Here is a 15,283-nt window from a genome sequence, read left to right as displayed (position 1 = left end):
GCCAGATTTTCCTCTTTGTCCTGCAACAGGGGAATTTGTTGAGGGGGCCCCCAGGGCTATCCCTCATTACAGTTTGCAGTGCCAGGATGGGGGTTCATTACCTTGTCAGGAAAACTTTTAATCCTGAATGATGTCCTTAGTTTTGTTTCCTTATAGTTGTTTTCTCCATCAGGAAAGGTTATTGGAATACGAGTAAACTACCATAAACAAAACCAACACTAGTAAAAAAAAAAAAAAAAAAAAAGGCTTTTCACTTCTAATTCCTATATATTGATATATTCTAGTTTATCCTGTCTTCCTATAAAAGGACTTGAGGCTAATGTTGAAGTGAGGTACAAGGGAATGTAAAGCAATTTGCTAAGGTATGACGTGCCCTGTGCGTGCTGATGAAGAGGGTCTCCTATTTCATAGCCTAGAAAGCATCCTGATGTGGGTCACTTCCAAGCAGTAAGAGGGGTTCTATGATAGACGGCCTTCGTGAAACCTCAGACTACTCCAGTATTCTCCCAACTAAAAACAAAACTCAAACAATAACAGACAATAGGTATCATTAACAGTGCTTTTATTTACAAAGAACTATTTTTATTTGGCTGTTTGGAAAACCACTAACATTTTTCACTTCAGAAAACATTAAATAATAAACAAGATGTTATACAGTACTTTGGATAACTTCTGTCAGTTTAGTGCAATCCATTATTGGCACCTAAAAGTGACATTTTCAATTATTTCCCCCTTTCCTCTTCACTTGTGCAGTTAAATGACCACAAAGGAAATGAATCATTAAAAATGGATCTAAAGCCATACCATCTGGCCCCTATTCAAAGGCTCACAGATTTACATCCCTGCTCCCATCCTGCCTTCACCAAGTGAAATGACTAAAGATACTCTGTTGGTAATTTTTGTTTTTGGAAAAATAGGTAAATTTGTGGAACTTGGGAGATTCCCATTGACAAATGAAACCGAATTATAGCGGCTGGGTGAAGCAAGGATCCTGAAACTGGTGTTGAGTATAGCATAGCACTCTCTATCAGTGGCCAATTTGTCACACACATTGCAGAGAGAATGCACCAGATTAAAAAACAAAACAAAAAACAACTCTCTAGCCTCTGTTCCTTGCTATGGTCTCTTTAAAAACCTGAACTATCATCCACTGAACAGGTGAAAGGGTTATACTTTTACCAAAAAAAGAAATGAACCCTACCACATTAGGACATCATTGAGATAGGGAAAAAAAAACAAAACCAAAACCAAAAAACAATATTCTTAAAGGAGTATGATGGACAGATATTTTACTGTTTTAATCCTGTTAGGTTTGCCATAAAGGGAGAGATCTTTCAGTGAGCTCCCCATTTGATGGGTCTTTTCCCCCTTTTGATTCTCCTCCATTCGGAGGCTAAGAGGTAAATGCCTAAATTAGACCTTGGCCTCATCCGAATGACTAAGTTCCGAAGATTTTCATTACCTAGTAATAGGATCAAAACAGCTTTTGGAAGATTCTGTAATCTGTCACTCTATCTTGATGTAAGAACATCTTTAACCATCTTAAATAAACACATTTTTATCTATTTTTAAACCTTTGAAGAGGGTGAGGGAGAAAGAAGAGAGACAGGGAGAGGGAGAGAAAGAGGAGAGGGAGAGAGATTAACTTTTTTTTTTTTTTAACAAAGGATTCTAATTTAACAATTGTCCCTGCCAGGAAATGCCCTCTCACACTCCAGTCTAGGCCTGTTTCCTCTTGTTCTATTCTTAGTGCATATGGAGAACAGCTGGTCACCATCCTCTCTGTACCAACCATTCATACACTTGAAAACCAGCAATGGTTTGCCCCTCAGTCTTCTCTTCTCCACGCTGGATAATCCCAGTTCCTTTAATTTTTCATCATAGATCTTTTTTTCCAACCCTTTAATCATCTTTGTGATTCCTGGCAAAAACAGCAGAGAATATTTTGATTACTTAATCAGGAATGAAGTAAAAGCCTCAGGACTAAGTTGCCTTTTAAAAGTTAGGTATTTTTTTCATATATAGGTAACATCGGCAGGGAGGAAATGTGGTTTGGGGGGGGTTCCCAGATTTTATTGCTCTAATGTGTGCGTGAGTCCCATTCCAACACATCAATGCATCCAGGCACAGGACCTGCTCCCTGACCCATTCTGACAAGACGTCACATACATTAGGAGCTAGACCTGCCTACATGTATGCGGATCTAAAACAGTATGAAAACCTGTCCCAACGGAGCTTCCCCCACACTTCCCCTCACCCTTCCATAAACAGGATCTTTTCTCTGAAACAACCAGAACTTTTACAACATGTTTTACTGATTACCAAAGAGAGCCATGTTATTACGGTAAAAACTGTTGGTTTTAAAGTATACCCTGGAACAGTGAGAGTTTTATATGTAAACTTCAGCTTCTTGTCCACATGAATGGTTCGCTATCCTGTATCGTGATCAAACTCAAGGCCATGAAAAAATTCATCCCTCCACTACCACACCTGACATCTCTTCCAATTTTCTCTTGCTGCCAAAATAAGGTCATGGAACTGGATGACATTTCACCGGGTATTTTTTAATTCAAGAGCTCGCAAGCTGCCTTTTCCCTTGCAACTAGAGTCTGTATATATTAGGAACACGTAACTACTTAATATCAATAGCACATTTACACGAAACACAATACTACTAACGAGGGATTACGTGTCCATTCTACATCATGTCTTTAAAAGAAAAATACAGATAACGAGAATAAATGCATCTTGATAAGTTACACACCCTTCTTTTATAAAGTGAATGGCAGTAAAAGTCAGAGTTCAGGTCAGGCCAGAGCTAACAAGCCAAGGGGAGAAACCAGTTTCACAAGCACATTGTACAACATCTCTTAGGGGAAGTCAATACTACTCATGGTACAACACTGAACAGATAACAGAATGGCCATTTGCACAGATTTCCTTTGAAAACTTCTCCCATGGTTTGCTACTGGGAACACCTGTAACCAGAAGGAACGATGGCACAGGTCACATGCCAGGGCCCTTCCCAAAAAAGACACAGGATGGAAAGCAACACCGAAAGCTGGCTTGGATGTGTCTACAGGTGCCCCCTATATTCCAAGGAGGGTGTCACTATTCACTGGAATTGCACAAAAGCAGGCCAGCAAGGTGTGGGTCACCCACCAGACTTTCTCTTGACCCACTGACCCATTCTTCTCCTAGGCCTGATAAGAGGGAGGAGAGGACAGGAGGTGAAGATTGGAAAAAGAAAAGAGCCACAGGGGGAGTTCATTGCTAGTTCGGGAGTTGCTCGCGTTCTTCAGAGCAGTGGCCTTTTCTCAGGCTCACATCATCCAATCCAATCTCCCCAGTGTGGCCACGCCTTTTTTCACCTCTGAAGATGACCTAGGGAGAGAATGCACACACCAGTCAAGCCTCCTCTGCCCCTTCCCAATGCCCATTCGTTTCACAAAATAAAGGCAAACGTTCCCCCAAAACCAAACAGTAAACTTACTCGACAGAAGGAAAGACTAGAACATAGCCAGGGTCACCTGAGGCTTGCCTTTTGGTAGAAACTGAAATCATGAGTAAACTGTTAATCAGACACATGTTACTCTCTAAAAAGCCATTCTGAATGACAGACTACTTCAGTTTAGGAATGTTTATGAAGCGGACACTTTGTGAAAGATTACCAAGGACAGAAGTAAATGAGACAGATATAAAGATGTAGAAATAAGAGCCAAAACTCTGGAAGATCATAATCATGCCGCCTATCGTGGATGTTTCGTGGATGTTTGCTGTTTCCTCCTTGGGTTAGGCTGACTTTGTTGGCCTAAAATGGACTCAGACCAAACACCACACTGAAATCACAGTGTTGTTTTACCTACGTAAAGAACAAAAACTTTCTTGTATTTTATCTTCTGTAGATCATCCTTGCTTTTTTAAAAACAGAAACCTTCCTGTGCTAGGATTTGAAATGCCTTTTTTTTTCCAGACAATGTTACACTGTTTTTCAAAGAGTACAATAAATCTAAGACTGATAAAAGCTTATATAAATGGAGTCTATCCCTTTTAACACAGTTTCTCGAAACTATATCTGTGGTCACCTATGCATAATCTCCTAATAGCAAGGTTTATGAATAGGAGCATAAAGATGCTCCTCCAAAAACATTATTTCGGCGGGATGCTATAGTGCATCTTATTGCCACCTATGACTTGATAACTTAAGATAAAACTTACATACTCAATCAAAGCTTTTCCCACATCCTCTCCTGAATAGGACTTCCCAAGCATATTGTTCTGGGTTCCCACCCAAGGCTGTTTAACTATGATCTCTGAGGCAAAGGGGAAAAAAAAAAGCCTTTAAAGAAATACTTCAAAAAAGAAAAACTTTAGGGTAACTCTGAAAAATAAAGGAGTTGAAGAAAAAGGAAAAGCAGCAACAGTTAAGCTCACCCCCTCTGCCCTTTCAAGTTGCTGTTAACTTTTTTTTTTTTCCTTTTCGATTCCTGAATTTTCTTCACTAAAAATAGGGGATTTTCACCAAGGCTGGGGGGAGAGTGGCAGTGATCAGAGGTTGCAACGAAGAACATAAGCAGAAGCAAAAGGGATTAAAGGAAGAGGCAATGAATGAACGGAGCTCTCATACCCAGAAAAACAAAGCTTTGTGCCTGAATTAATGAAGAGAACAAGGCTTCCTCAGATTCAGATCCTACAGTTCTCCTCTGAAAGGAAAACTTCCCAGGCTCTGCCTCCTTCGCGGTTCTACTTACGCTCTTGACGTCAGCCCCTCGCAAGGTGATCTGTGTGTGCCTCCAGCCACGGCCACCATTTCTTCCCCACAGGGCTGCTCCGTGGGCACCGTGTTTTCTCACAAACACCTGGAGCGTGCCGGAGTGCAGCCCAGTCACCTTGTGCCTGAACGACAGGCACAGGTCCCCTGAATGCATGAGGTGGCCGAGAGGTAGCACCAAGCGAGCGGCTTTTCCCCCTGGGCCTTTGGCTCCCGAGACTGTCAGATATTGTCCACCTGGAATGGGAAAAGCAGGGCTGTGTGTGTACGTGCTGACATCCCTTTCTAGCACAGACAGCATGGATGGCGAAACTTAAGTAAGATTTACTTTGCAGAAACTGCAAACTGGGATAGTCCCTTGTACAGAATTCCACATTTGCGGGGGTGGGGAGGGGGATCTTATTTCTATGCCTACTTTAAATTCTATGGTTTGTATTTACAGAAAATACTTGGCTCCTGGAGAGTACAAATTATGGCAAGGACACGATAGATAATTAGTAATCCTAACACCATGAATATTTCCTGCTGAGTATGAGCAGACATAGACGGGAAGACACAAGCTCCCCATCTCCTGATCCTCACCAGCGTTTGATTATGTTGTCAAGCTGGCTGGCTGGCTGACTCTAAATTGTCAGGGAGAATTTTCTATGTGGATAATTAACCTCCAGGCAGCAGAGCAGACAGTGATCTAAAGGGGCACTGGATCTGTTTATTCTCTCTTCTCTCCACTTTTTTTTTTTTTTTTAATCTCTAAAGCAAGAAGGGTCCTTTGCAAAGGTCAGTTTTGCTGTTTTTCTTACATGGGAGTATGTCAAATCCCAGGAAGATGCAGAGGTGTTCTGGAAACCTCTACATCTTCCTGGAGCATCAATTTTTTTTGTAGGTAAGTAGCTTAAGACATGTTTATATCAAAGCAAATCTGTAACATTATACATAATTAATATATAGAATGTTTATTACATTTACATGTACACAAATTAATAAACACTTTCAATTTGGACAAATCAGTCTGATGATGTCCTCAGATCCCTAGGGCTACAGAGTTTGCTTCCCCCTATTGTTAGAGTAACCACAATAGTGGGGGGCGGGTAGTTTAAGGAGCAGTGAAGTGGGGGGATATTGCTTCCCAAGAGAAGGAAAGTTGCAAGTAGTATTTGGAAACAGTCCATATACAAGTGACATCCCCCCACCAGCTGTTTTATTACAGCCAACTGAAAAACAACCCTGTGTTTCAGCACTGATTTGTCCGTAAGAAATATGTGGTTGGAATGCTGACCACATGTACCTGTTTTGGTAGAGACACTACTTATTTCTCATTTAAAAGATAAACCATCCTTTCTTATGCTTAATCTGTGTAAGACAAGATTATTTGGGGGATGTCCTATTCTTCAAGTGACTGCTCTAAGTTCCCTCTGAGCATTCAAAGGACCAAATAGGTGACTAGCATATACTTCCCTGTGCCAGGCTCTTTAAAGGGAAAACCTTCAGCCCTGCTAACTGGTCTCTGAAGTGAACATGAATTTGGCTTGTTGTGCACCTGCAGAAACTAAGGCTTGGAGAGGTGAGGGCACCCAAGGGGTCGTCTAGCCAGTGAGGGGCAGGGAAACAATTTGCGCTCAGAACTGCCTGGCCTCCTATGCAGCGCCTGCTGCTCTCAGACTGAAATCCCTGGTTTACGGGTTTCTGTCCCCCAGCAGACCGTGAACTCGTTGATGTCAGGACCAACCTTTCCTCCAAACCACCCCGTTTTACATTCCTGCCACATGGTAGGGCTTTGAGGTCATGTGTTGAATAAATGATATTCCAAGAACACAGCAAAAACCTGAGGGGAAATAGGTCCTTGAGGCATGTACTTGACTCAGCGAACACACACATATTTCTTTTCCTCCTGTCCCTGTGCCTTGCCAAATTAATCCAAACAATATTTGGGGCCAAAACATTTAGCTGGGGCTTACATGTCTCCCTGTAAGTCAGCTTTGAATCATCACAGGTATTTGGGTTAAGACTAAGATATAAGGTTATTACAGTTAACCTGCAAGTTTTAAGAAAACAAGGATTACCTTAAGACCCTGTGGAATGTTCGCTAATACCTCTATGCCAGACACTGCAGGCAAACCACGACATCCTGACGAGAGTCAACTAGTCCTTTTGCACAGGTATTTAAAGCTACAGCGTAAATCACGGTGAGCGGTGAGCGAGGCCACCACTGCTCTTCCTCTATAGAGTTGCTCTGGGGGAACCAGGTTTTTGTTTTACGTTAAAGGATTCTTTCCCTTTTTAAAAGGAAATGTTACCAGGGTGCGGTGGTAGCTAAGGGAAAAATGGATCTCGTGCTTCAAACAAGTTACCTATTAGATAAAAATTTTACTTCTGATTCCAAAATACTGGTTTAAATATAAAACTATATTAGACACTTTCATGGTTTCAGTTTAAAGCATTATAGTATCGAAAGTGTTTCTTTTTTTTTTTTTTTTTTTGAGAAACAATAAATGCTGCAGAACTTGCCAGAAAGTTAGGTGATAAAATTTGAATGTACTTATTTGTAACTCTACACTGGTTTGTGCCTTTACAACTTCAATTTACAAAGACAACAACATAATGTCCATTACCTTACCTATTAATTGTGTGGCCAAAAGAAAATGAGGGGGAGTTTGGCAGTTTTACTTATACATCATGGCCTTGCTGAGAAACCAGCCCAGCTAGACAACTAAGATCATTACAGTTTGCTGGGATTTACCTCTCAAATACAAAGGGCTTAATTTTTTGTTTTTTAAAAAAAATTTTAACGTTTATTATTGAGAGAGACACAGAGCATGAGCAGGGGAGGGGTAGAGTGAGGGGGAGACACAGAATCTGAAGTAGGCTCCAGGGTCTGAGCTGTCAGCACAGAGCCCCATGCAGGGCTCGAATTCACGAACGGTGAGATCGTGACCTGAGCCAAAGTCAGACACTTAACTGACTGAGCCACCCAGGCACTCCAATTTTTTGTTTTTTAAACAGAAGTAATACAGTAATGCCCACTGTAGGAAAAACAGAAGTACAAAAGCATAGAGAAAATTTAAATAAGCCATGATCCCCAAAGCCAGAGATAATTACTAACATTTTAACTTCTGAACATTGTCCTATGGAGATATATGAATGCTAATGCACATGAGTATAAACATTTTCCCAGTGTGGTAACTTCCTTTTTTTCATGAAATATATTAGCCATTTTTCTATGTCAACAAATAGACATTTTTCATAGCTCCAAGTATGCCATTAATAATTTAGCCAGTTTCTTCGTGAAGAACATTTAAGTTTCAAATTTTTATTTAAAAGTTTTTTTTTGTAATTTCAAGTATTTATTTAAATTCTAGTTAGTTAACATACAGTATTAGTTTCAGGAGTAGACTTTAGTGATTCATCACTTACACCCATGCTCATCATAGCAAACGCCCTCCAAATTTTTACTTTTAAGATAAAAATAGCACAAAACAGTAAGATGAGCAAAAAAAAAAAAATCTGAAAAACATAAAAAGAACCAGGTTCCCTTTTTATCTAAAGAGCTTTACAAATCAAACATGCACAAAATAAAGGGCATCATAGAAAAAAAATTACTTAAATCCTGTGAAAAGTTGACCATCTTTTCCTATAAGAGAAAGTCAAATTAAAAGGGGAGGCCTTGTCACATTTAAATTTGGCAAGGATAAAAATAATTTAGGGGCAGCTGGGTAGCTCAGTCAGTAAGTGTCCCGCTCTTGATTTTTGGCTCAGGTTGTGATCTCACGGTTTGTGGGATCAAGAGCCCCGTCGGGATTCACACTGACAGTGTGGGGGCCTTAGAATTCTCTCTAACCCCCTCTCTCTGCCCCTCCCCTGCGTGCACGTGCTCTCTCTCAAACTTAAAAAAAAATAGTTGGGTAAGATCTATTGGGAATGGTTCTTAAATATTATTGGCAGAAGCATAAATTGCTACAACTCTTATGAAGGGCAATTTTGAGAACTTATCAAAATTCAAAATGCTAATTCCCTGTGACCTAGCCATTCCAATTTAGGAATTTATCCTACAGATATATTCAAGCGTATATGAAATGATACACGGACAATCTTCACTGGAGCACTGTTCTGCTGAAATGTGCCTCAGTGGATGGCTGGTTAAATACAGTGTGGTACATCGAAGAGGGAATGGAGTTAACAGCCATAAATAAGAATAAGGGTGTTCTGTTTACAGGACAATCTTCAACAACAATAGCTAATACTGTTTTATTGGTAACTGTGGGCCAGGCACTGCTTTAAATATTTTACATATGTTTAATAGATATTACCATCTCCACTTAAATAACTTGCTCCAAGTCAAAGCTGGTGAGTAGTGGCACTGGGTTTCAGCCCAAGCCTTTGGGCTTCAAAGTCCATGTGCCTCTAAACTCTTCAAAGACAGTATCTTCTGGGGTACCTGAGTGGCTCAGTCAGTTAAGCATTGGACTTTGGCTCAGGTCTTAAGCTCACAGTATGAGTTCAAGCCCTACCTCGGGCTCTCTGCTGCCAGAACTGAGCCCTACTTTGGATCCTCTGTCTCCCCCTCTCTTTGCCCCTCCTGGCTCATGCCGGCTGTCTCAAAAATAAGACATTAAAAAAACGAAAGGACAGTATCTTCAAATGACAAAAGCAAGATGCTGTTGTGTAGAAAAAGATCCCTCTGGAAAGATAAGCAAGAAACTAGTTGCATCTGGAGAGGGTAACTGGGAGCCAGGGCTGGGAGAGGGAGCTTGTATTTTCACTGTTGATTTGTTTTTCCATGTTTGTGTATTTCAAAATAATATTTAATGCTGCAACAGACACGCTTGCATGTACATGCTGGCTTGCTATATATTTAAGTGAGTAGTGATCAGTAGTAGACAGAGCATTGAGTCAGCTTCCTTTAACCCTGATCCCCAGAGATTGGGGTTTCAGGAAAAGCCCCCACCCCCATCCCGGGGTCAAGCCTTGACATTTACAGAAGGGTGTGTCTTCAGGGCCACAGCCACATGCCTGCAGCACATCACATCAGTCAGCAGCACAATCTTCTCTGTCCCTTAGAGGCATGTATTAATTCCACTATCTCACAATTAGGTTGAAGACTGAATGTGCTAAACAAAACCTAATGAGCACCAGGAAGAACAGCCAGCAAATGAATTTACTTTGCAGCTGTTTCTCAAAGTTGTAAGTGTGTTTTAATTGAGGGTTTTCTTAGAGATATTAGCATATGAGAATATCTGCAGATCTGGATCTTGCATAAGAAATGCACATTAAAATCAGTCGTAACTGTGGAAATCCAAATATATATTCCTTTACAAATGGCATAATCTAGATAGAAGCAAGTAAACAATAAGCTTGGTAATTAGGCAATACAAAGGAATCATTTATTAAATTGGTTATATTCTGCTCTGGTCTTAGCTTGTGATACACACACACTCACACCCCTGAACTTCCTAGAAGAAAAATAGGCATTTTTCATACTAAGCTTTAATAGTATTTCCATCAGTATTTGGTTAGATTTTCCCAACATATTCTAAAACGTTTGTCTGCAATTCCACCATGACATATGCCACGCACTGCTATCCCTTCTTTCACTCTGCCACCCTTTGGTCTTCCATCCACTTTCCAAGCCAGGGCCCTGCTGCTCAGTAATCTCTTTGGGATGACCTGGGGGCATTTGAATGTGAGTCAGAGGCTCTTGGAGGCTGTGTATGAGGTTTTCTAACTCAACCCTTATCCACTGCTCAAAACAACCTCTTGCTGTATGTCACCCAAACACCCCCACCAGGGGAGACCTCCCTATTTCCATGTCATTCTGTTCTTTTTAGACAGCTCTGTTGATTGCAAAGTTCCGAGAGTGAACCAAAACTGATCTTCCTGTAGCTTTTACCTACTGATCTGACTTCTCATCCCCTTGTTGTTGGTCAAGTATTTGAAAAGCAGTCTTGCTCCATCACTTCTTCCCCAAGCTAAACATTTTGGTTCTTCACTTGTTTCCCATAGGCTTCAAGCTACCTTTCCATCTAGGTCATTTTCTTATGAGTGACCTACAATTATCTCTATTCTTTTCAGATGAGAACGAACCCACCAAAGTGGATTTTCCACTCTGGAAAAAATATCCTATGTCTATGGAAATGACAGTGATGACACAGATTCCACTCAAAAAGGCTTTCACCTCTCTTATTTGAGTAACTTCCCTGTGCATCCTAGCTATCAACAGAAGGGAGGAGGGAAGGGACAAAAGCAGAGAAGGAACATGTTTTACCTGCTGGCCCCTTACGTGAGCCAGTCTGAGCTGGACTGGAGATGAGGGCCTGAGAAGCTCCCCCTGATTGTCCTGAAGTTACCTGCAGCTCGTTATAATACTAAGATTTCTTCCTAGGGGCAGTTTTATGCCATCTTTTGAATATACGATGTATGCACCCGCATGCCTACATGCTAGGCGTGCACAGTTGAACCAAAAAATGCCTATGCAAGCCTCCTGCCCCTTCCCCCTAATACACTGAATGAAAGCTTCCTGTACTCACCCCACGGGGAGACAGTGCCTTGAGAGCTAGCTCCCTGTCTCCTTCCTTGGAACAATAAAAAGTTCCTAATTTTCAACATTTCCTGAAGTTTTCAGTCTGACCCCTAGAATCTGTTTACACTGAGGCACTTCCTCCCCTTCCCACATGTGTGTAGTTGGTTTCTAGACCATGAGCCATACCTTGCACTCACTCTCCATACATTTCACCCTCTTAAATATTGCCTATTGATCTAATGTTTTAGAGCTAATTTTTTTCAGCACACACTGCCACCTTCTCCTTGGGCTCTGAGTCATTCTACTCCGTTTGGCTGGTATGCCTTCAATATGCAAGTTCAAGATCCAATTCATCCAAATTGGTAAAACCTGGAGCAACCCCAGAAGCTCATCCTCCAGGGGCCAGAATCAATCAAGAGCTACCCAGTCACCCAAACAGCCATCACTTCCTTTCAGTTTGTTCTGTTCTGTCATAGCCAAATGGCCATTCCAAATGTTTTTGTCTACCATGCTAATTTCCAATCCTCTCTCTCAGAGGGCAAGTGGAATTTGGGGCACAACAAATTTAAACATCAACATATGTAATGAATAATAAAAAGTGTTTAAATACTATGCTTTAGAACCAATTTGGTATTTTAATTCTGAAAATCAAGTATTTTACATAGATTTTCTACATAGGATGCCTACATGGAAGTATAATGAATTCTTCTTAGTTTAGCATGAATTACTCTCACAATGTACCTCACTTGAAAGAGTTACTCGTTACGGCCATGAACGGTGTGTACCAGCCTGTCACACATGACTGCTAAAGCTCCCTCATCCTGTAGCAAACTACTTCAGGTCAGTGGTCAGTCAAACCTACAGTCCTGACATCTGCTGATCATAGACGGTGCACCTGCCGGAGAAGGCTGAGGCCACAGGAAGTACAGGGACACCTGGAGGGGAAGTCCCTTGTTTAGCTTTGTGGCCTGAGGAAATGTATACCACCTCTGGGCCTCAGGATCTCCTTTGTGAAACAGGACAATATTACCTGCTTCACAGGATAAGAGTAGATTAAATAGAACCAATGAGATGATGAATGAGTCAGGACTACAGTAGATATTAAATACATGGTTTCTCTCTTATTCACAGATATTTGTGACATTAATAATAACGTCATGCCCTGGGGTGCCTGGGTGGCTCAGTCGGTTGAGCATCCGACTCTTGGTTTCAGCTCAGGTCACTATCTAGCAGTTCATGGGATCTGGCCCCATGCGCTAACAGCAAGGAGCCTGCTTGGGATTCTCTCTCTGCCCCCTCCCCTGCTCTTATTCCAACTCTCTCAAAAATAAACAGATAACGTCTTGCTCAGAGTTAAATGAGCACCTTAAATGAGAAGAGTGTTTGCGGGAGGCAGGCGGGTGGGGTCACTAAAATTTATTTTATAGCTAAGAGAAATCTAAAAACCCATTTAAGCTTATTGAATATTCATATTTTAAAACCTTACTTCAAATTTTCATTTAAAAAAATCTGTTATATTGCTACTGTAGAGCTACTCAGGCACCCCAGGAAGCATGCAATTTAAAAGTCTTAATTTTCCAAGCATCTATGTCTAACTCAACCTTTCTAATAACATTCTCTTGTGGAATAAATGGTAGTAATTTGTAATTAATTTCACCAGCATCTAAAGTAGACTGAAATTTTTTCCAGAGAAATATTCACAACTTCACAGAAATTTCCAGTGTCTCTGCAATGTGTCAAATCTTTAAAAAGACCTAATTGAGAAAATAACTAGGGACTACCACCATGGCTGATGTACCATGATATTACTTCTTTCATTCTCAGGAATGGGGCACTATAAATAACTTGAAAATTATATGTTAGGATGAGTCTAAATGTTTTACTTACAAACCTCTGTGAGGGAAATTAGCTGGCCTTTTAGTGAACTACTTGTCTTCCCATAATATTATTCTAGTTTATTGCTAACAAGTTTAGTTCACTTAAAAAATGGAATATGAAATGCTAAACGAGATCTTTCTTTACTGAATAAAGAGGGTAAACACAGAGGCATGTTACAGTGTTCTTGATTGTCAGAACTAGGGCCCTCAGAGAGGATCAAACTGCTCTATATTAACTGGTTTTACCTGCTGGATCTCTAACTGGTTCCCAGTGCAAGTCACTGTCTTTTTCTCTGATCCATCCACAAAGCCCATGGTCGAAATTACAACTGTGTATCAGAACACCTATGAGAAAATGACCAGAAAGATGAATAGACCGCAAACCCAATGACTAACAATAAAAACAAACTTGTTCTCTGTCTGTACACATGTTCTCTTCCAGCCACATAGAACTACCCCACCAGATATCAAAGATCACACGAATCCGAATCCTGACTTAGAACAATTGTGCCTGTGTGATCAGCTGTAAGAATAGAACACGCCAATGTTGCCAAATTATGACCTTGTTACATCATCAGTTACAAAACATGATTTCCTCCTCACAGTTGAAGTGCGACTTTAATATTTTTTTTTAAAAGAAGATAATGATGATATATCATGATTTTCACTTAACAATTGTGGAACCGCAAAGGAAACCGAGTTGTAAAAAATAATGTTTTTTCCCAGACATAACTAAATAATCTACAATTTAAAAGCCATTTTCGTGAAATGGAAGGAGACACTAAAATGTCATTGTAACACTACTAAAATGTACGTTATCTACCTGGATCATCCTTCGCTTCATCGTCTGCACTGACTCCTCTTTCAATTTCAAATATTTCAAACAAGTCATTTGAAGGCTGCCGTGGAACTGCAAGAGAGAGAAATTTGGTTTGGTTTGAGGAGGTATTGATAAAGGGGCATGCCTTTAATCACAGCGTCGGGGGAGAAGACCTAGGCATTTCATTCATCCGAAGAATCCAAAATATTTAATTAAAAATATGACATGTCATGTTAAGATTCACGCGGTTTGTTCTACAGGCACTTCTACTATAACACTTATCTGAGTACAATTTTTGGAAATGTTTTTCAAGTGTTTCTAAAAGTCAACATAAAAAAATTAAAAAGTCTTTGCCTGAAGAATACATTTTAAAAGAGCTACCCGTTTCTGGCAAAATATTCACCTCTGTCAAATTCTAGAATTTGTTTCTATGAAAAGATACATTACGAACTCTTAATTAAGGCTGTTTTTTAGTGGAAACTGCCTGCAACTGCAGTGAATGGTTTGATTTTCTAGCCACAGCATCAACTCGTCTCCAGTGAATGCTGCCCGCTGCTGAACTCCATCCATAATTCTTACCATCTCTAGGTTCCCTGGCTCCTTAAAGATCAGATCCAAACTCCCTGGGGAAGGATTCACAACTCGCCCCCTAAAACACACATCGCTGTCCAAACACACCATTCATTTTCATATCTCTGACTCCATCCCCAGCTTGGGATCCTCTTGTTCCTACTAGTTAACCTGCCAAACTTCCCCCTCTTCCTGCAAAGACTCAATGCAAACATCCCTGTCTGGGTAAAAACGTTCATGCCCCAGGCAAATCAAATTCTTTCCTTTTGTACCCCGCAAAGACTCGTGTTCACATCTCTATTACTACCTTCCATAGAGAACTGTAGTTCTTCACATACATGCACATCTGTCCCTCTAGGTTCTGAGGTCCAGGATGGCATCAATCATGTCCTATTCATATGGCATTTCCAGGGCGTGACCTGGACACAGGCCCTCAATAAGTGTTTACTGAATGAATGTGAAAATCTTATCAGAAACTCACATTTTGTCAACCCTTTTCCTCAAGTGAACCAACTGGGCCAGAGCTGAAGAATCCGTTTTTAAAAAACGGAGTCATTTAAAGCATTAGTTATTATTCAATATACATTTGTCCCCCATATGCCAAGAACCATGGTAGCCAAGGGGACAGGCAATAGGGTGAACAAGACCGACAAGGACCTGGCCCTCAGGGACACTGCATTCTAGCTAGACAGGCCAACATGAAACATGTAGCTAAATCCACACTGCAATTC

General features: G+C 40.7%; 1 protein-coding gene across 10 annotated transcripts in view; it reads right to left on the bottom strand.

Annotated features, from left to right (window-relative positions):
• Window positions 1-545: 545 nt before the first annotated feature.
• Window positions 546-15,283, bottom strand: part of NPNT (nephronectin) — an 82,226-nt gene continuing 67,488 nt past the window's right edge. For 6 of the 10 annotated variants that reach the window (XM_049630961.1, XM_049630965.1, XM_049630964.1 and 3 more), the window contains 3 exons: window positions 13,986-14,072; window positions 13,409-13,507; window positions 3,391-5,008 (listed from right to left, as the gene is read on the bottom strand). In XM_049630961.1, the coding sequence (XP_049486918.1) occupies window positions 4,590-5,008; window positions 13,409-13,507; window positions 13,986-14,072 (605 nt within the window). In that variant the 3' untranslated portion in view covers window positions 3,391-4,589. The other 4 variants (XM_049630963.1, XM_049630967.1, XM_049630966.1 and 1 more) reach the window with 1 other exon arrangement.

The sequence above is a fragment of the Panthera uncia genome, chromosome B1, assembly GCF_023721935.1.
Source record: "Panthera uncia isolate 11264 chromosome B1, Puncia_PCG_1.0, whole genome shotgun sequence".
NCBI classification, from domain to species: Eukaryota; Metazoa; Chordata; class Mammalia; order Carnivora; family Felidae; genus Panthera; species Panthera uncia.
This window is presented reverse-complemented; position numbering and strand designations above follow the sequence as displayed.